The 25,700-nt window shown below is 36.9% G+C and overlaps 1 protein-coding gene across 2 annotated transcripts in view; it reads left to right on the top strand.

Annotated features, from left to right (window-relative positions):
- NRG3 (neuregulin 3) overlaps nt 1–25,700 on the top strand; it is a 412,334-nt gene that overhangs the window by 313,888 nt on the left and 72,746 nt on the right. Inside the window, exon 4 of one of the 2 annotated variants that reach the window (XM_042788554.1) lies at nt 24,546–24,572. In XM_042788554.1, the coding sequence (XP_042644488.1) occupies nt 24,546–24,572 (27 nt within the window). The remainder of the gene's footprint in view (nt 1–24,545; nt 24,573–25,700) is intronic. The other variant, XM_042788559.1, reaches the window with a different exon arrangement.

Consider the following 25,700-nt stretch of genomic DNA (forward strand, 5'->3'; position numbering starts at 1 on the left):
GTGATATGTAGAGTATATCACTAAGCTTCAATAAGACAATCTGAAGAAGACTTAAAGTCAGCTGCTCTATGTCTGGCTGCTTCTTATTGGAAGGAAATTATTCAGTATCTGCTGGGGCAGATCTGCACTGAGAAGAGGGACACTGACCCTGCTGGGTCAGCAAAACTTCTTAAATACAGAGATGCTTAGCTGACCTCAGTGAGTTGGCAGCATTGTGAAGCTGACTGCCAGAATTCAGCACATATAAAGATGAAAATATCTTTCTTTTTTTCTTTCCTTTTTTCCCCCCGTTAGGAAAGTTACCATAAGAGGAAACTAAGAGAGGAAAAAAAAATATATATATATAGTCTTGGGATAGGTTGAACTTAGACCTTGCTTAGATTTTAATTTAGGATACTTCAGATATATCTCAACAGTGAGTGGAATAATGCAACATCAACAACCTGCTTCTTTAGTCGTTACTGCTCAGTACTTGTGAAATTTAAGGCTTTTCCTAAAATTTAATTTGGCAGGGTGTTAATAGTTAACCTCTCTCATCTTGTGTTGCACATAATGTCCAGATCTTTCTACACTACCCTGCACAGGACTGTCAAGATGGACAATGTGGATGAAATTTTAAAAATTTTAAAAAAAAAAAAAAAAAAACTAAACAATGAATGGTGGGGTTTGGTTTTGTGGGTGGTTGTTTTTTTTTTTTTTTTTTTTTTTAAAGTGTACCGTGGAATCAGTTTTTGCCTAAGTGGAGACACTTGCTGAAATGAATGATTCCAGATGAGCCTTTGCTTTCCCAGAATAAGACCTGGAAAGTCTGCTGTATATTTTAACTTCCTATCTGAGTTTGTCCTGAACATGAAAATTACTTAAGCTTAAAGTGAGAATGAGGTTTACTAAAATGAGAATGAGACTTAGTTAACTCTTAAAATGAGAATTACTCAAGTTTACAGTTGTCAACATGTATAAAAAGGAGATTGGTCTTTCCTGCCTTCTAGTGCTGACCCTACATCAAATGGTTTGGAACAACTGGGCTCTAAAGTTTTTTCCATCTTGATCTTTCATATATATGTGTTCCTCCTAACATCTAGTATGTATGTGCTGACATAAAATAAAAATGTTAATAGTTACAGCTCATCCTTACAATGTACCTCATTTTTGACAACACTGTCTTTCATCAGCTGTCAAGTTGCCTGTTAGAGCTGCAATCCTTAGAATTACTGAATTAGAATTACTCCAAGGTTTCTCTACTTTGATTAATCTGAATATTATCTGCACATTTTTCACTGGAACAATTTGTATGTTTTGCTTAATGAAAATGGATCAGCTTTGTGGGGGGAAAGCTAAAGTGTATAACTCGAAATCCGTTGTCTAACATCTAGGTATGCTGAAAACCGTTTAAAGTTGTTTGCCAAAAGAGAATTTGAATAAGCTTGTAGTAAGGGGTAGGAAGTGCACACTGAAAATTTATGGTACATGCCTTCTGTCCTATCTGCTATGGGTTTCAGTACTCTCCTTAACTCAAAATTTAGGAAGAAAAATATGAAGGTAATTCACACCTATAATATCCTTCAGTGCCTACAGATATTAATGCTGACAAGTAGTCTGGTGAGCAAGATGGCAGATGGTCTGTGTCTGAGCAGAAGAAAGAACAGCAGCAAAGGAAATAATATTGCCAAGAGTGACAGTAAAGTTTTAAAAGCAGGAAACGTAACTGTGTGATAGGCATTAGCTAAGAGATTCTTCAAGAGGAAGGAGTTTGGAAAAATATGAGATCAGAGAAGGAATTACCAATTGCTACTTAAGCACATCCCTTTTTATTCTTTATGCAAAATCCTTTACCAGCAGATTATAATGCATGTGGTAGGAGTAGCCAAATATTTAAGCAGTAGGCAGTTAGCTCAATAAAAAGTCAAAACCAAATCAGAGGGAATACAAGAAAAATACTATATTTTAAGATTAGTTTTGTGGATGTTTAATTGTGTAAGACAATGGAGCAGTAGGGGTAGAAGACCAGGAGGAGCAGATGGACAGTTGTTTTCAGGGTAGTACATGTGAGCAAACATGGACTTCACGTCTGCAGAGCACCAACTGCTAACACTGCCCTGGGGTCGTGGTCAGGATCTGGCTCCAGGGTCAGGCAAATTGCTGAAGAGGGACTTTGGGATGTTCTGAAAGATTTCTGAGTGTTTTAAATTGCCGGCCATAAAAAGCTAGGAGATAAAGGAAAATTAGAATAGACGCAGCTGTTTTGATCAATGCAGTAGGAATGTTACTCCCTAGGTTTTGACCATAGGGTGCCCCGGTTTATATCTACTTATCCCTGGTGCATGTTAAACTAAAAACTGTGTTAAAATAAAGAACTGTGGTTCTTTATTTTGATCACTTTTGTTCATGAAAAAGGCATACACAGAAATTTTTATTGTTTTCGTTTGTACAAAATGTGATATTTACACCAGAAAAAATGTGAAAATTAGATGTCAGAGTAAGTGAAGTGACTGGGAAAGAATCAGTGTATGCCCAGAACAAGAGTTACTGTGTAGATTAAGTGCAGTTGTTTTGTGTGCAAAGTGGGATGTGCTGAGATCCTGACATTGTTACATACCTTTTTTTCTTGTTACATGAACTGATTGATATGGTTGCTATTTTTTTATTGCTAGCAATGCAGAAGAATGACTATTCTTTGCTGCTTTAACACATTTGTTGTCTTAGAAAACAAATTTCTATAGTATGCTTTGTTCAAAGAGAAAAGTAGTACATTATCCATGTCAGTGCAGGACTATGAAATATATAACATATTTTTCTGAGAAAACAGCTTGCCTGACTAGAGAATTTTATTTTGGTTTGCATTTATTTGGAAACTTGGATCAGTTGTCCAGCAGTTTGATTGACTGATGCAGCTTCTGTTTGTTATGCATCCAAATGTACTTGTTTATTGTACACTCCTGTTATTATCCATAAATCTCTCAAACCTTAGGTAGTGGTAGCTGCAGCATTATTTGAATGTAAAACAGTGCATAAGAATGCAATATCTCTTACATGAAAGGAAAGAGTAAAGGCAGAAAGACCAAAATTATTAGTGGAATTTTGGCACCTGTGGACATTTAATAATATTTAGGTTCCTATATGTCTTAAGTCAGTTTTTGAAGTTATACTAAGGCTCTGTGAAAATTAACTCCTTAATGCCTTTGAAACACCTGGGAGTAAATAAGTGGTTGATGAATATTTTGGTGCCTGATTTTAGGGCTTGGGAGTTTTTTCTTCCTTTGAGTCCCAAATGATATTTTTATTTCATGCCTTGGTTTAGTTAGCTTGATAGTGGATAAGATACTTGAGAACAGACGTTGGACTGGTAACTGGTAATGGATAGGAAGTGAGATGGCAACTATTTGTATCTGACATATATTTAGCTCTGTATATTTTAGCTCTTGACTCAGTGTTCTGCTGCCTTCACTAATGTCCTGCACAGATGCAGGAGCTTGATCTAGAAAAAATATGCAATATTCTTCCACCTCATAACATTGCTTTCGTATCAATCAGGTGGCACAAAGGGAATTGAAAGCAGAGTGTTTTCACCTATCTAGAAATTCTGCCTTCATGAGACTTGTCTGCTATCAAACCCATTGTGATACAAGGGAATAGGAGCAGCTTCTTTTTGGCCATTTTCAGAGAGCAGGCAATCTGTAAAAGAAACTTATCTTCTGTATGACAAAGCAACTCACAGGCTTTTCTCGCTTGTGCATATAAGGAATATATGGAGACTAAGAAATCAGCCTTATAAGTACAGTGGAGAAAATGAGGCCTGTCAGTATACAAATGCAATGGTCACTAATGCTGCAAAACACTTGGATATGCCATGTCCTGTAACTTAGATGCTTATTAGCTTCTTGCTAATTGCCATTGACAGTGCATTTTATCTAGCCTTTTCTGATTTGTCTGATCAATTTTGTGCTGCAATGAAGTTTTAATTTGCTCATGAGAAATTTATTTGGCTGTGCAACTTTCCAAGATCATTTCTGCAGTGTACTGCATACTGTGCTTGTCCTGTGGTTGAATGAAGAAATACCCAAGCAAATTCAAAATGAATTAGGTCAGGTTGTGGAAGCAGTTTAGCTGCAGCAGCACAGAGCTCAGCAAAAGCCAATTAATCTGCCTGCTTGCATAAATACTGCTCTGCCTGCCCCTCTCCCTAAAGATGAAAAGCAATTTTGCCCGTCTTCAACCCCATAACTGTCATGGGCCCCTTTCTCAACATAAGTTACGTGTATTAATCACAGTCCACTTTTCTTCTGTGTCTGTCATTATTGCACTATTCTGATCTGGTTTTGATGGTTGAAAAATCTAACAACAAAAGCACAAAGTTCAAGGTCAAAAAGGATCTTTTGAGTCTTACGAAAAGTAAATAAAGAATAAATCCATAGCATAATGAATCTGAAGAACTTACATCACCATAAAATCACCTCAGGAAAAGAACTGGGTTTCTGTCTTCTAGAACATTCTCTGCTAGTGTGTTAAACTGCCCTAATGAGCTTTTTTCATTACTGGCTAATTAGGCAAAGTGTGCTGTTCTCTTATTGTCCTTATGCTCACAAAGCTCCTTTTGGTATCTGTGTTCAACATGCCCTTTAGAAAATAAATTTGCTTGTTTTTCTAGTCTTCCATGTAAGCCTACATTCTGCATCATCTGATAAAATAGAGGCTTCGTGTCTGTTGCATATAATAATTACATTAGTTTTGACACAAGGGCTTAGCTAGAACTGAAGATTCTGTGAAATTAGCAGTTAGGAAGACAAGCTGGTAATACCCAGATATATTTGATGCATTACGGTTACAAAAGAATGAGGAAATTCTCTTGTCTGAGCAGGACACATCAAACAAAAGGAACATGTTCACAGATCCAGCGCTAAAGCTTCCAGAGAAGTGCCTTTCCCACCACTTTTTCCTAGGCCCGTATTCTGTGTTTTTCTGCATTTTATACTCCTCTGATATTGCCTTACTGCTTTTCTCTTGCTTAACTTGCAAAACTTCGCATACACTGTGTGCTTTCCTCTGGTTTGGAGGACCAGAGGTCTCTGGTTCTGCCATATTGATCTCAATGTCCCCTTAAGTGAAGAATGACTAGATTGCTTTTCAAACCTGTAATTTTTCCTTTTTCTTATGTGCCATGTATCTGAGGATAAAACAGAATACTTTATTTAATCTAGTCATTCAAAAAACTATTTTTGTCACCAAATCTTAGTTGAGCTCAGATGGGAAAAATATCTCCAATTTCTAAATATCTGTGTCATTGCTGATAGATTTCCTTAATCCACTTTGCACAGCTGTAGCAAATTACTATTTTTTTTTCTAACACATACTTTATTCTTGCAAATGCTCTTGAAAAATCACTGAGAACTCTGTGGAAGCTGCCATTGTAGTAATTGTAAACAGTTCTATAAAATTATGCTGTCATGCTGTCTGTTCCAATTAAACTCATAACATTTTTGTATGGGGCATACAAATCTATATGGTAAACTAGAGAGAATGGGTCCTTGACGGTCCTATTAAAAGGCAAATTGTATTTCTTCATGGCATAACTTGAGAGAAAATATAAGCAGTCAGCCTCTTTTTCTAAGATGAAAATGCACTAAACCACACAATTTAACAGTAAACTGTGATCCAAAAATACTGCAAAGGTTTTACCTTTCCATCACAATCAAAAAAGCATCTTTTCTAGTTACATTAAACACTACCTTAAAGTGAAGGACCATTATGTACAAATAGAATGAACTTAATCTGCTTGTACTAGTATGTTATGCTGCTCGTTGCTGAGTGCCTTTTGGTTTTCCTTTCGTAGCATTAATAGTGGGACAGTGTCTGACAAGACAAGGCACAAGGTGTGGTGTCCATTTTTATGTTTAGCACATTTGCTGTTCCACTTGCTTAAATGAGAGTGGTTTTGTGGCAGAGCAGAGCATCCTGACACTGAAACTTTTACAGACACTTAAAATACTGCTGCCACATTCCTCTCACTAGCAGATGTAAAAAAGTGGGAAGTCATATTCCAGGGTGGGTTTTTTGTATGCAAATAAACAGTCAAAGGTGGAGGGGTAGGATCAGTGGGAGAGAACAGAGCCTGGACAATCTGATCCTCAATCCCAAATTTCCTGTATGAATTCATTAAAAAGCACTAGAACAATTTGAAATTAAAATTATTTCAATGTGGAATCATTTTATTGGCTGTCAGCTCATTTAAGCACAGCACATGCTGGCATGTCTAACTTGCAACACTCTGGTTTTGTAATCTTTGAGTAGTATAAATATCCTGGCCAGACCACACTCACTTCAAAATGTTGAGTGGCCTGTGAAAAATGCAATCATCATCTCAGGTTAGTTCATGATAGACAAAAGCCTCAAATCAAGTATGTTAGTTGTGTCAGAGAAATTTCTTACAAAGAGGATAAAAATAAATGGATTGGGGTTTGAAACTAGTTTATCATGCACGTAATGGACGCTGTGCTGCAAGGGGATTGTGCCGGGGTGCTTGGCGGGCCCCATCTTTCAGAGCTGGTTTGGTAACACCTTCAGCCAGTGCTTCACCCCTCAGTGATGGTACACTCTGTCAACTTTAAATCCTAGAAATACCCATCAAAACAGATAAAATGTCCTGACTTAGTGGCATATTGTGCACACCAATTAATTTGTTTATAAATACCGGTTTTTAAAAAAAGAGAAGAAAACTGTCATTGGTAGCGATGACTTAACAAAACATACATTTACTGGTAAAACATGTGGAAGGTCAAATCCAAAGGTAAGCCATCCCTGTTAGCTGCCTTCAAATGGCAGGTGAAGCAAATAGGTCTTTATTATATCATTCAATATCTGACCTACACTCTGATCCTCTTGAATCTTAAAAGGTGATAGTGTTAAAAAGGTGTGGTTTGTTCCTTATAATTCACTGCAAATGGTTCTTTGACCTAACGTACTTTGCATTTAATGGCCATAGGCAGAGAAAGCAGAAATTAACGCAATTGCTGAAAGGCAGTGGATAAGATACATAGTTATAACATTAACTTCACTTAGGTATATGCTAATTAATCTAGTTCATCTTATTCATCACAGTGGAGTTTGATTTGTATTATTATTGCTATGATTAATTTTCCCTTGTTATGGTCGGAATATCAATTCATAATGTCCATTTAGATGCAATGTATTTTTGATGAATGTATTTCATAGAAACAAAATACCTCTGCTCTCCCCCATCCCAGATCTGTGATCATCCAAAGCAGAGAATTGGGAAGAATGGTCTCTAGTTTGCTCAAGAGATAAACATTTATCCTCAAAATAGCAATTTCTTAAGAAAATGTTTATTAACAGTGTAAGTGTTTTGTTTTGTTTTACTTGGTTATTTTGCCCTGGAGTGTGTTTAATTTTGTTAAAGTCAGCCTAATGGACTGTAAGAAAATGAAAATGTGCAATTGCAGAGCAGCTAATGAGACTCCATCACAGTGACACTGACTTCAACCCAGGCAGACTAGGGCCGTGTGCCTGTTTTTTTACAGCATTTGGCATATCTGCTGTCTTCAGCCACTTATAATAGTGCTTAATATATGACTCTACTACTGACTGAGAATACCATCCAGAGTAAGGTTCATGTCGCTGGCCTCAGCTTGTATTAATTCATCAGCAGGCATTTCTTCTCCAGGTACTGTGGCAGTTGTTAGGCAAGTATTTAACAACTCATATGTAATTACTCTGCATGTATTTAAACTTGCTTAAATGACACACTGAATAGGGAAGATAAGTCAAAGACATCAAAATCACTATTGTAAGTTGTCCAAATAATCTAAACAGCATAATCAAAAATAATAAATAAAAGAAACAAAGAAAAAAGTATCTATATTATGATGATCTTGTGCAGCAGTGTTTAGCATCTACACAGAATAGGAAAGCACAGTGTATGACTGAATTTCTTGTATGACTATATATATACATAACCTGTAATTATCACAACATGATTTTGTAAAAGTTGCTTTTAGAAATGCAATCTTAAGACTTCTGTCTTGAATTTTATATTCCATCCTAAAACCAAAATATTTTTATTCTGAAAATCTTGGTGCGATACTTGGTTATGAAAAAGAGTTATATCTGTAACTGTTTTGATTTATTTTATTTTCTCTGTTAAAAATGTTCTGTCCATTTAATAATTCTAGATGAAATCCAGCTAGTGGAGCAGAAATTTGCTCCCTAGGCAAAAGGGATTTAAGGAAAATCTCCAGATTCAATATGACAGTTTTCTCACACCTGGACCGCTAGTGGAGCGAGCAGCCATGCCAGCCAGCCCAGCCCTTAATGTACCTGTTGGGATTAAATTGCACTTTCGGTGGCAGATCTTGTATTCTCCTGCTCCTTGAACAGCCTGACTCAAAGGCGCTAGTCAAAGCTTTTTACCTCTTTTATTCTTGCTCAGTGGATCTTTTTTGTTTTTTTGTTGTTTTTTTTTATTTTCTGGTGGTTCTGGAAGCACCAATAGGTACATAGTATGTTTTTTGCTCTTTTCATGTGCTATGTTTTATAGGGATGTAGGAACTCATAGTAGAAGCAGTGACCAGTTTTTTTAAAAGTATTTGAACAACATTGTTTGAATTAATATGTTGCTGATCCAGTACTAGTAATTGATAGATGTTCCGATGTCTGTCTGAAAATTACAGTTTTATAGAATGATGGCCTAGGAAATATGTCAGAGAGATATCATTGGGTCTATAAATACATCAAGAGGATAAATATAAAGGAAAGATAACAATGACTGAAGCTGAAATATATGTTGGCACAAGAATGAGTGGGTTTAATTTGGTGCAACATGAATATAAACTGAAAATCAAAAGAAAATTCTTACACGTTAGAAAAATCAGGTTCTGCACCTCAGAGCCTAAAACATGTTTAATACCTCAGCTAATCAACATAATAGTATGATGGTACAAGTGACTCAGATTCACTGCCTTTTTCCTGCCATGGTTATAGGGCCTCTGCAGAAATTTTTCACATAAGTATGCATACTCCAGCTGTGGGTGCCCTGCTAGCATTCTGCTAATGCAACTCTTTGGCAAAAGTAGGAGTAGTTGTCTCTGCAAAATGGGTATCTCAGAGCAAATCTAGGTGTCTCCAAGCTAACTTGACCTACCTAGCACAAGCAATAATAGCGATGTCATGGAAGAACCAACTGCAAGGTCACAAGGTGTTTCTAGACCGTGATAATTCCTGTGTGGCTGTTCTTCCATGCTGCAGTAACTACGTGGAGGTATTTCACCTGCTGACTAGTTGAAAGTGCGAATGTACAGCTAGTTGCAGGAGCCACTTGTGTCTTACAGTGTAGATATTACCCCAAAGAAATAAAATTTTGAGGAGAGATTAAGAAGTATAACCCTAAAATGACTGGTTTCCATTTTGGAAGTTACTTCAACTTTGTTTTACAGTGGTAAAGGGTTGGGGGGGGTTGTATTTTACAAAGGTATTTAGGTGCCTGAATATGTTTTTAACCATGTATTAGCCTCTACTGTCTTATTTAAGGGAAGAACATCACTGCTACTCAATGGCAAGTGCATTTGGCAACTAAAAAATAGAGACATCTGCTTTTTCACCTTAAAATATTCTTGAAAGTTAGTTATATGTAGTGCATAGCTGCTGAAAAAAGGAGGGGACTACAGTTTGCAGTGGGCAATATTTTTTCTTTGAGGAAAACAATATTGCTGCTGATGATATTCTCTGATATTAAGGCAAAATACTGAATTCTTCACAAACCTATCTGAAAAAAAATGGTTTTATCTCCATAGCTGATAGAGGTAACAGTATTATAGCAATAGTAGGAAGTACTTTTTCATTGATATCAGTTTATTTCCAGGATATTTACTGATCTTTTGTAAAGCTACTCTGAAGTGTAAATACCTGTTTCTGATGCTGCTGTCAGCTCAAGCAGCAACACGGTCCCTTCTTTAACACAGATTTCAGACCATGTTGGATGTAGTGGACTGAGGAAACAGCAGGATGAGATTGTTATTCTGTACAGCATATTAGGCGAAAAGACTACTTCTGGTAAGTGCAATGAATGGAACAGCTGACTGGGAAGATCTGCAGCCAGAGTCCCAGAAAATACAGGTACTATTTTGCTGGAGCCTTACCGCTCCTCTGCAGATCAGTATTTCCTCTTTAAATGTCTGGAAAAAGGAGGATTTGGGTCAGAAGCATACTCTAGACCTCTCTTTTCTGCTGTTTACTGACACATACATGCTCCAAATAAAAAGTAGCTTTTTTAACAATCTGACTAATGAATTTGGGTTTAGAGTTATGTGGGTGGGATCTACTTACAGAACACAGACCTTAGGTTGTCTTTTTCACTGTTGTCTGGCATCTTCATGCCATCGTAAGGGGATTTGTCTTTCTCAGTGATTATAGCCCCTTTAAAAGCTCCTTCTCAATCCTGCCATCAACATGACTGTATAATAGATGTGTAGCTAAAGGAAAAAGAAGCAATAGCTGGATTTGAGACCACATAGAGATAAAAGAAAATAAATTAAAAAACAAAACAAACAACAAACAAAAAAAGCAAACAAACCACAAACAAACAAGCAAACAAAAAAAACAAAAAAAAAAACAATTTTGATAAGACTCATCTTAACAGACAGACTAAGGTTCCTGAAGTTTGCTGTGGAATCAGAGTTTTCATTTCAGATCAGCAGCAATTCTACTTCACTGGGCTTTGGAGCGGGCACTGGAAAATTGCACTGCTCAACTTTCGCACCTTTTCACCATCATTCAAGTTAATTTTCCTACCTGATCTTATTCAGTACCTGAAATTCTGACCCTCAAGTAAAGAAAAATATATTGGAAATCACAATTGTGTGTATCTTTGTCTCTTTTCCCCTTCACTGTATTAAGTTTTGTGAAGATTTTATAGTGTGTCTGACTGTTTTATAACTATTTGCTCTGTAATATTTTTTGCTACTGCAAAAAAGGAATTTTCCATCTAGGCTCCCAGCCCAGCAACTGCAGTTGAGAGGTCACCTGCCAGTTTATGCCTCCATTTTAGCAGGCTACATTGGCAGATAAAATGCAAGTCCATTTGATAACCCAGAGCTTTCCCCACCTTGCTGTGCTCAGTGTAACTGTATTCGTAAATGAATGAATTCACGATGCAGTTTCATTTAGCAAAAGTAAAACAAAATTGCGCACAAGTAGCAGGATTGTTTAGCTTCCTCCTGAAATTCTGATATATTATGTATTTCTCTCGTAATTTGAAAGCATTTTCTTCTTGTTCTTTGGGTTTATGACTGCCTAAGGAGAGAAGACCTTTCAGTAAGGTATCCTGTATTTCTGCTAGAAATTTCTTGTAATGTTGTCTAGAGATTTTATTGGAATTTACATATGAGATACAATAGTTCTTACTTTATGACCATGCACACATCTCATTTCTCAAACTAGTAAATTTCAAGGGAGAAACCCCAATTCATCTGGGTAGCAGATTATCTAAAGACTGTATTATTTGAAGCTGTAGTAGTGTTCACTCATTTTCCTCTTGTACAGACCTTGGTTCAAAATTCATCTAGATCTCATGTAAACATGATTTCCATGCTCCCAGCTCTAACCAATGATGAGAGAAAAAACAGATGTTTTCTATATTTGCTTTATATTTACTTTTTAGAGATATAAATGCTTTGGACAGTACAGGAACAGTTAATGCATTTTAATCCTGCCTAGATATTTACCTACCCTCTGTAGTGTGTGAGTGACAGTGTTTACCCTGCACTTGAATTGCAGTTGTTCTGGGTCAGTACTTGCAGAGCCATACCTGCCCAGCAGCATGTTACCTGCTGTGTTGTCTGACCCATTTTGCAGAGCTTGGTGCAGGGGTGGAGCGAAGCATGGAAAAGGCAAGCTCCCCTTTCCACACTGATAATTCATGGAAGTTGAATAGCCCACAGAGGATTAAAAAGGTTTTGACTTGAGCTCACAGCTTTGCTCTGAACAAAGTCTTATCGATTTAAAACAAACAAACAAGCAAACAAATCCAAAAAACAAACCTAAGCGGGTTATAACATTATTTTATTTGATTGCTGTTTCCTATACCATCCTACAGAACTTATTTACTTATTGATATACCTAGTTTGTTTGTACTGGAGAAGAATCCAGGCCTTCCTTTTGCCCTGTTTTTGTTTGTCAAAGTAGTTTATGACCTAATAGAAAGGTTGGATGAGGGAAACATTGAATTCCTCAATATTGCTAACATCTAACTGAATGTAAGAATAAGTTGTATCTTAAACCTGGAATGAAAAAGACCTTCGATGCGGGAACATTCTCTCAGATTTATTGGAAACAATTAAATCTTTAAGGCCTCTGAATGTTTATGTTATGGTGAAGAAACAAGAGGAAGTAAAACAAGTGCACTTTGATCATCCAAAGCACAGGCCCCACTGAGATGTCTCACAAAGGGCAGGCCATAGTGGCCCTTCTAATCTTTCCTACTGGCTATCCGTTGCCTTCTGTGAAGTCTTTCACAACTGAGCTCCGCAATCTTCTAAACTGCGTTGCCTAGCTTTTAAATAATCGTTCATGTTTATGAAGGTCGTAGAAAGAATCCTCCTTCTCTTTTCCTTTTTTCATATGCTGCTCTGTGTTGGGTGCTGCTGTAATTTGTGAGTTGGCTTGAGGACCAGAAGTAAACTGCCAGTGCTGCAGGTATCAGCGTATAGCTACCACTCTGGTGGTTTTGGTTTGAATCTCATCTGTGCACAAGCAATTTATTTGTTTGAATGGTTCTGACAGAGTGATTACATTCAATGATTTTAATATTTCTATATATGGGGGCCTTTGGCACTATTCTCACATTATAGTCATAACAATTAATTGCAGCCTATCACCATGTAAAAATGAGGGCAAACAGCAGCTTTAATTTTGCTGCTCTCGCTGTAGGTGATTCTGGGTTGTGTGCACATCATATGCTTTTGTTCCAGTACGCTGTTTTCTATTACTGTTGGTAACAGCTAATAATTCCTTCTATCATAGCCCTATGTCTGCTTCATATCTCCTGGATGAGTCATATTATCCATCCCAAGCATTAACATTTTTAGACCACCTTTGTTATGTGTGTTTCTAATAGTTAATGTTTTAATGTATTTATAGTATTAAAGAATTTGAACACTTACAGTATTCAAACAAAAAATCAATTAAATAATTTTTCAGATTGTTACCTACATATCAGAAGACATTAATTTATGTCATGTATACAAAATTACACAAGATGCTCAGGCTCTGTGAGGAAGATCTGATGGTCATTTTTTGTCATCCATTTTTGCTGCTACTGGTTTGTTTACTTTATTAGCTAATGGCTTCTAATCAGAATGTATTTCCATAAACTTTCCATAAACAAGACAGCTTAGGCATAGAAAAAAGCCATGATTCCATTTGCACGTACTGGATCTGACTGTATGTAGGGGAATTATTTATCATGCTGTTTGTAGGTTCATAAATACAAGTTGGTCTGATGTTGTCAGGGTGCGTGTGCCAACGCCCACAATCAAATAGAAATGGCACCATTTGAACTTTTACAGTTCCAGGTAAAAGATACACTTCCTTGGTGCTTTGATAATATACCTCAAATCTTTTCACACCTCAAAAAAAAAAAAAGTGTCCACATCTCAACAAATAACTTATCTCACTATCTCATTTCAAAAATTCTGCGATTCACGGTGCTCTGTACACTGCAGAGCTGTTGTCCAAATCAGTGTGCTTCTCCAGCATACCTGGCTTAGTATTGATTAGCTTGAATACATTATTCCCAGATGTCGAGGGAGGATTTTAACTTAGAGATAAATGGAGCTCTTCTGCTCCCATCTGCTGTTTGTGGTTTAATACCATACACAGGCAGGCAATTACCAGTGTATTTCCATTAAGACTGTTCATACAGTGCACCAGACTCACTGGGGCAGGGTTTGGGGAAGGCATCAGGTAGGTGATTTGAGAGAGCACTTAAACTGGAGCACTGAAATGTCCCCATCCTTCAAGGAGCCTTTCCTTAAATCTGAAAACATTGTATAGTAAAATAATCACCTTAAGTGTCTGCGTGTATTCAGCAGCTTTAAACAAAATGTAACTGTTCAAATGTTTCGGTGGAATCGTGAAATTTTTTGATAGACACTTCCCAGGTAACAAAAAGAAACTGAAAATAAACCCCATTAGTTTCTCTAGCAAACCACTTATACCTGAAATTTTGTCCCTCTAATGTTTAATATCACATACTGCATAAATGCAGTGCAAGCAATGTTGTGTATGTGAATGCTTTGCACAACATGACAGCCAACAAACATGTAGCAGCTTTAAAAAACAAACAAACAAACAAAAAAACAACACACTATTAGTTGAGTTGTAAAATGAATAGAGAGGGAGTTAGCATTGAAAAAATGGAGAAATGTGCCTATATTTGGAGTTGTTCCCTTGCTATACATATTACCTTATTGCAGACATGAAAGAATTGCACAGTAATGGGAGTACTTTTTGTGAACTGGCATTCAGTATTTCCTCCATTGAATCATAAGAGATGTTGGACAAATGCTGTGTTTTCTGATAAAGTTCACTGCAGTAATTTCTTTAAAGCTTTCAGGTATATGGCCCTGTGATATTGAAAGAAATCCAAAAGGAGGAATGCTTCTCTTCTTTCTCACTAAACAGGGGAGACCTAAATAGCTGAGAACAACCTCTTTTAAAAAAAACATTTTTAAGCACCCCATATGTGTGGATTGCTCACCTGCAGCTGGTTCTGAGGTGTAAAGGGACTTCCATGACTGGTTTCTTAGAGAAAAGACTCTCAGTAAGATTTGGAAGAACACTGGAGAACTTGGTGTCAATAAACTTTTGATGGTTCAGGAAGGTGGGTTGAGAGACGGCTGACACACAGGAGTACTTATTGCACAGGAGACCAGTAGGCCCATAAGGCAGCAGATTCCACAAATGTAGGGAAAATTTTTATTAAAGTTTATGTCATCTTATCATCATCTGAGCCTGAACCACAGGACTACTGGAAATGAGGCTCAGTAATGCTGCTGCGTAAGGCACCCACTGATACAATGTGCAAGACACATGCACAGAGTAATCAGAGTAAGTTCAAATAATTCTCTTGATACATTCTGTGTTATTTAAATTGAAGTAATATAAGAGAGTATTATCTTATGTGCACAGCAGATACGGTTACTGTTGTCAAAATTGGATGCCTAAATAAATTTAGTTTCCCAAATCAAGGCAGATGAAACCCAGCATCTTTCTAAAAAGGTTTGAAAATCCCACATCTTTGAGTCACCTGAGTCCTTTTGTACAAAACTCAGACCAGTTTATCTACACAGGTAAGTGTGGATATAAATATATATGGCAACTTTCTTGTCATTAGGGATGCATAATTCACAGCCATTAAAACATTCAGTCAATATTGTAAAAATCTTGGTGTAAATACCTGTACTCTGCTGCTGCCAGTTTGTTTTTGACTGCAGTAGAACTAAATTACTTGGTGCGTTTTTCACAAATTGATGTACATTCCTTGTCCTAAAGTTGAAGAATGTAATTAGGTTTTAAGAAATTGACAAAAACTTACAAAATTTTCTGTGCCTTTGGAGAGCAGTAAACACAATTGCATCTGAAACATTTTCCTGTAGTAGGCAAGTGAAGGACAGCTTAATGATCTGTGGAAGGAATAAAGTAACATTTAGAATGAGAAATGTTTATTAAATGTCATATGTTCATAAGATGAGGGAGCTATTAGCAATTCCTTTAATGTTTCTGTGAGGCTGGTTGTATTTTACAGACCCATATTATCAAATACCCATTTGGAAATAATAGTGCAAAATTCCCTACAGTAATTTCTAAGAAACTCGTAGACTTATTCCACCTTAATAGACATTTTGTGTCATTTATTTAACCAGAAGAGAGTATTCTTTCTCCCACAGAACACTGCAGTCAAGTGAAATCTTTCATGCCTATGACAAGATAAATAATCTAATTTATACATGGTTCAAAAAACTTTCCAGACCATATGTTTTGAAAGTACTGAATATGCTTTTGTAGTACGGCTTGTACTTTTTTCTGTTTTTTGACAAAAAACATGATTCCCTTCCCCTCTCCTATCTAGCTTTATGAGACCTTGTCACAACTTAGTTGGGAAAGGACCAGTTTCTCTAATGTAGAGGCTGGGATTTTCAAAGTGCTCTGCATGAGTAACCATGCCAGTTGCTACTGAAATTCAGTGGAAGTGCCTAATAACTTAAAACATCTAAGCTCAATTTAGCTAAATACATTCAAATCCACTTTGCCAGCATTCCTGCAGATAAAGGCGAGCCCATCTGCAGAGGCAGCTTGATGCCACTGTGCAAACCTGGAGTAGTCATAAGAGATAGGACCAGGATTTTATGCAGTGCAAGTCTCGGCTCTGCAGGAACCATTGCGTTAATGACACAGAGAAGGATAGCATATATTGCTTCATAGCCTAATTCTCCTGACAGTTCCTCAGTTGTGATAGTGCAGTAATCACCTACTATGTGATTGTGACTGTGGGACAAGTGTAGTCATTGTCATAGTTTCTGCAAGAGCCAGGGAAGAGTTCAGAATTTTAAAAGTAGGTCAAATAGCTACGTCAGTGCTTTGTCTTTGTGCAGTTCTTAGCACAGTCACAGGTCCTGGTATGTGAGGTTGGACTCTTAGGTGGCAATATAAAAGAAGTGTAATGTGTGGAGCCAAGTTAAAAAAAAAAAAAAAAAAAAAAAAAAAAGGAACTTCATAGGAGATGATAGTCTTCAGTAATGAAGAACAAAAAAGGAAATTTACAGTTTTTTCAATTACCGTGCTAACGCAGGGTTTTACTGATCTGTCAAAATTGAGGAACTGTCAGGGGAATTAGGCTAGGAAAGTTATAACTGTTGATGCTAATATCAGTAATCAAGTAACCGGGATATAACGTGCAATGTTTACTGCAGTCTCATTGCAGTGGAGGGCAGAGAGGAAGTTATCTCAGAGTGATCATATTGGTTTATCATTTTCAACATATATTTAGAGAAAACTTCATAAATAACCATGTCACTGTGAACTGTGGTACTCTATTTGGGCAGTTTTGTTTTCATTTGATGTAGTAACTAACTTTCACGGAAACAGCATTACATTTTTAGCAAATGAAATAAAGAAGCACCTTCAGGTTGTCTGACTGGAGACAGAGCATTCAGTGTGGATTTACTGTTTACACGCTGATGTTCTGGGATGAATTAAAGTCCTTATAGGTGTTGAGCGGTTCTGCTAATTTATGAATGTTAAGTAAATCAGCAGAAATATATCTGCATACAGTAGCAGCATCTAACATTTACCCGCTCTCTCCTCTCATTGATGAAAACTGTGGGTTATTCAGAGAAAAATAATGCATTGTTGAAATTGCCTGGCATCTAACACTAAACCTTTTCAGCTTGGGTCTGGTAAAATTCTTAAACACTTTCTTCAGTCATTTAGTAAGTTTAATGGAGTAATTTCAATAGGCTATTCATAGATTTGAAATTAAAGACATGTTTATTTGCTCTGCTGAATTTATAGCTATAGTAATAAAAAATAACCTAGGGTTAAAATCTGCACTGATTTACAATAGCGTGGGTATCAGTAGAGATTGCTTATGTTGTTTGATGGGACTAAATTTTTTCATTAAACTCCAACATAGTGCCTCAAAGAGAAGTAGCGTAGTCTGTTAGCTGTAGAGATGATAATTTCATGTCTTAAAAATGGTAGAGAAGAGACAAGCTTAATTCTCTGAGCCTGCATGCTGCAAATGAGGTAAGTACTTGAAATTTCCAACTTGCTTTGAAACTGCAAAGATGATATTAATAGCACTGCTATTATTTGTTTTCAAAAGTTAGAAACAATCTTTCAACTTCGGTAGTGTAAACCACAACCATAAGCTTTTGTCATTCAAAGTGAAAGAAAATCAATAGTTTATTCCATTATTCAGCACTGTGTATTATTTATATAACAACAGATTTTGCTGGATGTTTTTCAAATGTTCTTTTGTTATGGAATTGATGGTGGGTGGGGGGGATTCTGTCCTGAGGCTACACTACAGCCTCTGCAGAGCCATACAAATACTCAAAGCAAGTCTAGGTTTTTTCTTCCTGTGCCTTTTTTTTTTTTCTTTAAAAACAAATGGATAAAACAATTAACCTTTAGATGTTGTCTCCAATATTTATTTGTCCTGATCGTGGATTTTGATTTGGTTTAAAATAAAATTAACCCTATCTGTATACAATGAGAATGTAAATCTTCTGTCATTGTTTTTACTGAGAATATATCAGATTGTAAAGTTTTTTATAGATGTATGGCCTTTTTATTTTTTTATTATTATTTCTGTAACCATGGTTTATAATTGAAAACTGACCAAGTATCTTGTAAGGGATGTGTGTATTTATTATTTCCATCACTGTGTTTTTACATAGGTGGGGCAAATTACTGATATATTCCATATACTTACTATTATATCAGCTAACAGGTAGTGAAGAGCCTATCAATTGCCAGGGAAGTATTACATATGGAAAAATTTTAATAATACTCTTTTTCAGGGAGGGTAAAAGGAGGCACCAGGCATTAGTTTATTCAAAGTCATTCTCAGGATTTAGTTTGGTCTCTTTTATCAGGAAAAATAACCAAATTTTATTAGGGAAATTTCTATCATGTCTTTCAATAAAGATGCTTTGAAAAAACAGTAGTTGAACTATCTTGATTTTATGCCTCTGATCCTCCTGAACTGTCCCAATCATTTCTTCCACACCCAAAATAAAATGTTGTGAAGAGTTCTTTTTGTGTAAATTAATTACAGAAACAAATCACCAGAAGCTCTCTAAAACAAACAAAAAAATCAAATTTTGTGCTTTCTAATAACTGAGGTTTGTAAAATACACTAATACATGCTGGTACTTTTTCTTTTTGATACTGAAAAAAACCCAGACCAACCATTGAGAGCATTTAGCCATTTTGCTAATTCTGATAACCTTCCGTGGATGTCAGAGAGAAAACAGGAGCAAGGTACCCTTCCAACTGAATAGAGAAATCCCCTGTCCCATAACTCTGTGTGCTTACATGCAAAATAAGGCACCAGGCACCAAAAAATAATATACTTGAGAATTCAAAAAGTAATATGCTTTCATATATATATACACATATGTAACCAGTTACTATTTTAGCTTCATTAAATACATAAATAGACTGATAACCATGTGCTGTCAAACATAATAAAATATAATGGATAAAGACAGCAGCAGCTTTTATGTTTAGGTAGCATCCTAATCTAGCTGCCTTTTGAATTGAAGGATTTTTCTGCCTTTCAGACCAAGTTTGATAGGTCTAATACTTAAGAGTTAAACTTTGTCCTATTCCTTCCAGCCAGATAATCTGTTCATAGAACCTGAGCTGTCCCAAAGTAGCTTGCAGCATATTACCATGTTGCTTTTTCTGTTTGAGACAATAATCTGCCAAGGACAATTTAACAAATCTTATGAGTTTATTGGAACAGATAAATTTCATTTGCAGAACAAAATACTTTGCTGTTGCACTGATTTCCTAAAGCTGTCTCCTTCATGCCAAAGTCAACCTGTCCTTTGAACAGATTAAAATGTCTGTGGTGGTCTACAGTGAGTATTTTCATGTCCAAGATTTTTCTTCTATAAAACAATGAGATTTACATGTTGAGTTTATATTTCTGATAAGAGTACAGCTTAAAATGTACCTGGGATAATTAAACCTGTCTTTAACTGGGGAAAAATCTCCATGTTAATATGACTAAGAAAAAAGCCCCAGCAAACCACAATCCAGACAAAAGGCTGTATGTTCTTTGTGAAGCACTAATAAATTAATCCATTAGTGAGTGTGAATTTGTCTTCTCTTGTGCTTGTTATCAAGTATTCCCAGGTGTGTATGTATTCATAAGGTATAAATTAAAATGGCTTTAATACTAGAAACAAATTCACATAGTGCAAGGACCATAAGGCACAGTATTTTTCTCACATCAACAACAAAATAAAGAAATATTCATAACATAAAATATAAAAGTGAATAATCTTCCTGTCTGAGTAATATATTAGTTCCTAAGAACATAACGATACCAGAAAGAAAGAAGAAATCACAATAACAAAAATAAAATACAGTCGCATTATTTGGTTAATGACCCCATCTTGTGGAGCAGCGCCCATGCTTCAGCACATTAATAGCTCTCATATACATTTTTGTTGAACTGAGTCCTTGAAGAAATTGCATGGCTTGATGGTGAGTTACTTGGCATTGCACTCGCCATGTCCAAGGAAGTGCTCTGCAGGCAATTTATCATTTATATATTACAACTGTATAGCAATATAACAGTCCTTTATTACACTGTGGCATATCAGGGATCAATACTTTACATTTTTGTGTTTGGTTCAGTCTTAGATCACCACTACAGCTGGCTTTCCCCACTGATCACCCCTGCTGTGCAGTTCCCTGCGCCAAGCCTGGGAGAGCTTCTTCCGTGTTACAAGGGAAGAATCCCATCTCTGAAACTGGAGCTTGCAAAATCTTTTATTTTCAGCACAGCGCAGTGCAAGTGAGAGTGACCGCTAGACTGATGGTTGGTCACCAAGGGGCGGCAGCCCAGTGATGGCCATAACCTGTTCCATGTACTTCTCCCCATCCCTCCCTTCCCTTCTGCCAGTGTGCGCTGGGCGCAGAGAGGGGTAAGCAGCCCCAGGAGCCCTGGGGACTCTCCTGGCCATGGCGCATCCAGCAGGGAGGTTTCTGACCCCTTTTGTCTGCATGAGAGAGAGTCTGGTCACTCCTCCGCTGGAAAAGGCAAGCTGCACTGTAAGGGCTTTGCTCCAAGAGAGACAGCATTTGCTTTCTGCCTTCTGAAAAGGTGTGTTACAGATCAGCCCACGTAAGGGCTTGGGGGTTGGAAGCAGTTGTTTTCTCTCCTTTTCTGATTTTTTTCAGATGCAAAGATGTGGGGTTTGGGTTTGGTTTTTTTTTTTTTGTGTGTGTGTTTTTTGTGTGGTATTTTGTTGTTTTGGTTTGTTTTGTTTTGGTTTGGTTTGGTTTTTTTTTTTTCCTGTAGCTAGTGAAGTAAACATCTTAGAATGATTAAAACATTAACAGCCAAACAACAGGTATGATTAATGACTGCTGACATTTCTTCTAGCACCCTTCCCTTGCCTTGTGTTCCAGACTCAATATGCTGAATGCTTTTGTAAAAGCCATTGCTGCAGGAGCCATATTTGTGTTAAGGAAAACAAGTTTCAAAGTTAAGGTTTTGAGAATTTGTGAGTGCAGATGAATCTCTGCAGTGAGGGGGAAGGGAAGGATGTGAGTACATTCAGGCTCTTAAGAGGATTTTTAATTTTTTTTTTATTCCCCACCCCCCCTTTGTTTCTGAAGTCTTAGAGCAGCCCATATGCTGCTGTTGTTTCTAGGATCAGAATGTCTTTTGTTTTTTAAACACAGAGCCTTGACGCTCGAACCAAGGAATGAGGGGAAGGCCACAGAGGATGGCTGTGTTACCGACTGTCTTTTTGCAGTTGTAAAAAAGAGGGGGAAGGCGGGGAAGGAAAGAACAAAACCACCAACGATGGTTTACTGCATTTGAGCAGCGCTATCACGATACCTGGTGATGTGGAAGGCTTGCTTGCAACGTGTAGTCCCCGAGGCGCCGCTGTTGCCCGTGGCGTCTCCCCGCGTGCGGGCAGCGGGCTCAGCCCGGCCTTGGCGGGCTCCCGGCCGGCCGCGGCCCTGGCACAGCGGCCGTTCCCCAAACGCGACGGGGAGAGCAGAGGCCAGCTCCCAGGCTTGGGGGATGTTGCCGTTCCGTGTGTGCCGCGGCAGTGACAGCGTGCACTAAATCCGCGAGGATTATAATTTTATTATTTTCTGTTCCCAGATAGCTGCTCACAGAGCTCGTTGAATTGTGCTTAATGATATAAATTGGCAGCTTCGATATTTTACTGTAATGGTTTATCCCATTAGACATCCTTCCGGCATAATCTGGATAAATCAGCTTCATCAGCAATATGTGTTACACTGGTTGCTGAAGTTGCTTTCCAGGTACGTGAGATATTTAGAAGAAATAACCTGACATGTTTCCGCCATCTCCAGCTGAACTCATGTTTCCTAGGAAGGCTACAGATACCCTTGACTCTCACTTATGTATAAGAAGCCGCTCAAAGATGAATTAAAATGCACTTTTTGAGAAAGTGGCTTTTAACGACGTTAGTGAACTCAGTGAGGAGATTGCAGCCTGCAAACGGAGAAAACATAGAGAACGTGTATAGCCCAGTTAGGAAAGGGGGATTGTTTTTTCAGCTATTCTACGTAGACTTAAAAAGATGATATTGCATGATCTTGATTCATGGATGAATAACCTAAACTCCTTGGAGACCAGATTATGGTGCTTTGATCTTTGTTATCTTTTTTAAAGTAAGCAGTTGTTGACTGCATCTTGATCTAGTTTACAGAAGGATGTAAGGTGTGAATTGCACACAGGTAGTATTTCCAGATTTCACAGATATAGAAAATTAGAGGAGAAACCCCTAGTTACAAATCTCTGAACATATAGTATGTTGAATGCACTTTTCACATTTCTGATCTCATGCTCTTATAAAAATTACAACCCTGTGACTAATATACCAGGGATGTTTGTATTTGATGCTTATACAAGAATGCTAGAATACAGAGTAGAAGGTCGTAATGTAGAATACATAGATGTATGGGTTTGAGTTATCTATTTAATACCAAAAAGAAAGATTCATTTGGATGTCACTAGACTTGCATAATGTGCCTGTCCCAACACCATGCTAATAACGTATTTATATCGCATAGCATCATCTTACATTCTTTTCTTTTGAGATGCATATTGTGTCTTCTGGATGAAGATAGTTATGGAGTTTAGCAACTATTATACAGATTGCTAAGTGAACTGAGCAAGCTGATGCTCAGTGCCTTCTCCTGGAAAGATTGAAAGGTTGAAAAAGGTGAATCACTCCCAGCATTTTCAACACATACCCAAATATTTCAAATTCTTGTCACAAGTACCAGACCTGACAATTCATATTATAAAGTGTTTAAAATTACTGTTGGCTTATGTTGGAAAATCTTCTTTTAAGTTTGCTGTATAGCTCCTAAGTGGACTTTTGAAAGTTGCATTGTCTTAGTTAATGGGACCAAGCATTTCACACAGCTGCCAGTAGTACCTCCCAACTCCAGGCACAAGCCAACACATGAGTCTTCGTCTTTCTTGTAACCTTTCTGCTCTTTCCCTACTACCTTCCTCTCTGCAAACACTGCTCTTGGAAACTTTGTTAAATTAAGTATTAATATGTTCTGTATTAAGAAAACGTGAACATAAATTGAAAGGAAGAGAAACACAATTAAAACACTTTGTTTTTATTAAGTTTCAAAGGGAAATATTGCATTTTCCTCAGAAAAAAAAAAATCCTCTTTTGTTCTTTATGATGCAAATTATTACCTCCCATGGAAAAGAAAAGTATTTGAAGCAAAGAAGAGAATTTAATTTTGCAGCTTTTCTGAATGTCTGACCTTCCACAGTTTCAGTTTGGACTTGAAGCTACTACTCCTTACATGCTCAGTTCTGAAAAGTCAGTTAACATTTTTACTGTTGCTCTGTCCCTGCGGGATGGAGAGTTTGTTATTTTTTAATCATATATCAACTTAAACATACTTCCTATCGACTTAAAAATTTGTAAGTGTTTCATATAAATTTAAATCTACTTTGCACTAAAACATCTGTCTGTTAGAGACATTTCATATCATATCCTGCTTTGTCATGTGAAAAAAAGGATCCTGAAATGTTTTGAACTCCGTGTAAATTTAGTCAATATACTAAATGTTTAAATTTTTGTTTCAGTTCTAAATGTCTTGAAATCATTGAAATCATACCGGTCAGATGGCTGAGTAGGGAACATGGCTACTACTTCCTGAAGTCAGATTTTCTGTTACATGACAGATAGCTGTTATGCAGTCATGTTGGGTGAAAGTGTGGCCACTGTGCTGTAGTAAGAGCTACAAAACTCAGTAAAAGCCTTCCATTCATCCATGCAGAACCGTTAGGTTTTGATCTCTGTCAGAGAAAATGAAAGCAATAACCTTTTCTAACTAATGATAGTAGTTAACATATTGAGGGAGGAGTTTCAGGATGACGAGAAAATGAAGCTCTTGTAGGTATCTGGCTTGAGGCACTTCAGTTGAATATAAATATGAGTAAAGATGTTTGTGTCCTTCCCCAAATACAGTTCCCTTCTGTGACAGCTCAGTTCCCTAAATTCCCATTTTTGAATTGTCCCTTGAATGGCAGGATTCTGCTTTTCTTTTTGACCAGTACCCACAGAGCGGGACCCTGACCCCACATTATGTTCTGCACCTCTGCCATATAAATATCGAATGCTACCAGTGATGATAAAGTTGATATTTACATTTTAGTCTATTTCTAACACTTCTGTCTCTTTTTTTCTTTTTTCTTTTACATGCTTTCTTGGGTATAGCAGACCATTTAGGAATTGAATTCATGGGTAAGTTTTCATTTCTCTTCCTTTCACTTACTAATATTTATTTTGGTGCCTTATTCCTAAGCACATGGAAGTTGATGGAAAGACTCCCATGACCTCCATCAGTGGCTTTTGGATTGGGTTCCTATTATATTTACAGACTACCTTTGAAATGATATGAAAATTTAATTTTTCTCTTGTCCGCTGCTAGGGGGCTTAAAAAAATACATAATGATGTTTTGGTATTTTATTGGTGTTTAATGAAACTTAAAGTAAAGATTGTATGGACGTATCATGACATTTCAGAAATAATATTTCATATGAGATTGTAGGAAAGAGTTAATGCCTATCTTCATGTAAAGGAAAGTAAATGTAAAATTCGAATTATAGTATTTTTCAGAATTTGGTGTTGATTACAGTGTTAAACGTAACTGGGTTTAATAAGAATCATTTCATTAGCTTTTAACAGACAAGTCAGAGGAATACTTTTAAGAAAAGGGACAAATGTCTGTGATTCTGTGAAATATGTTAACTTCAGATTAGGAAAAAGCTAAAGCAGCTAAAGAATAATTGCTTCTTATCATTTTGGAAGGGAAAATATGATGTTCTTCTGACTCAGTTGCTGCCCTGTAATGTATTCATAGCCTGATGGAATGATAGGTTTAACAGGTTACCGCTTCACCTCTCAGCTCATGATCTGCAGAGAGCATAGGTAATTTCCTCGAGGAAGCTGAGGTTTGTCCTTAGCAGAGTTACTACATCCTTTGTGTAAAAACCACTTGCATAAACCATTAAATATGACTGAAAAAACTATAAAAATAAGCTTGCAAATTTATATCAAAGTCATAAAAAGATTACTTTTATTGTGTCCTTTCTCTATGTTTAGTTTTACTTATTTTGTTTAGATTTTAAAAATATGATAGCCCAGTGATTGTAAGTGGTGATATGGGGATTTTGTTGACAAGTTGAGTTTAAGTTGTCACGAAGCCAATATGGTGATGAGTATTAATTGCATCGCAGGGTGCAATTAGCAAGAGGATAGCCAGCAAGTTGAGGGATTTTTTCCTACTGCTTTTGGACTTGTGTGGCATACCTAGGGAATGGTCTTTTCTCTAGAGAAGAGTTCTCTCTAGAGAACTATTCTATGATTTC

The sequence above is a fragment of the Tyto alba genome, unplaced genomic scaffold (genome assembly GCF_018691265.1).
Source record: "Tyto alba isolate M040663 unplaced genomic scaffold, T.alba_DEE_v4.0 Super-Scaffold_1, whole genome shotgun sequence".
NCBI lineage: Eukaryota > Metazoa > Chordata > Aves > Strigiformes > Tytonidae > Tyto > Tyto alba.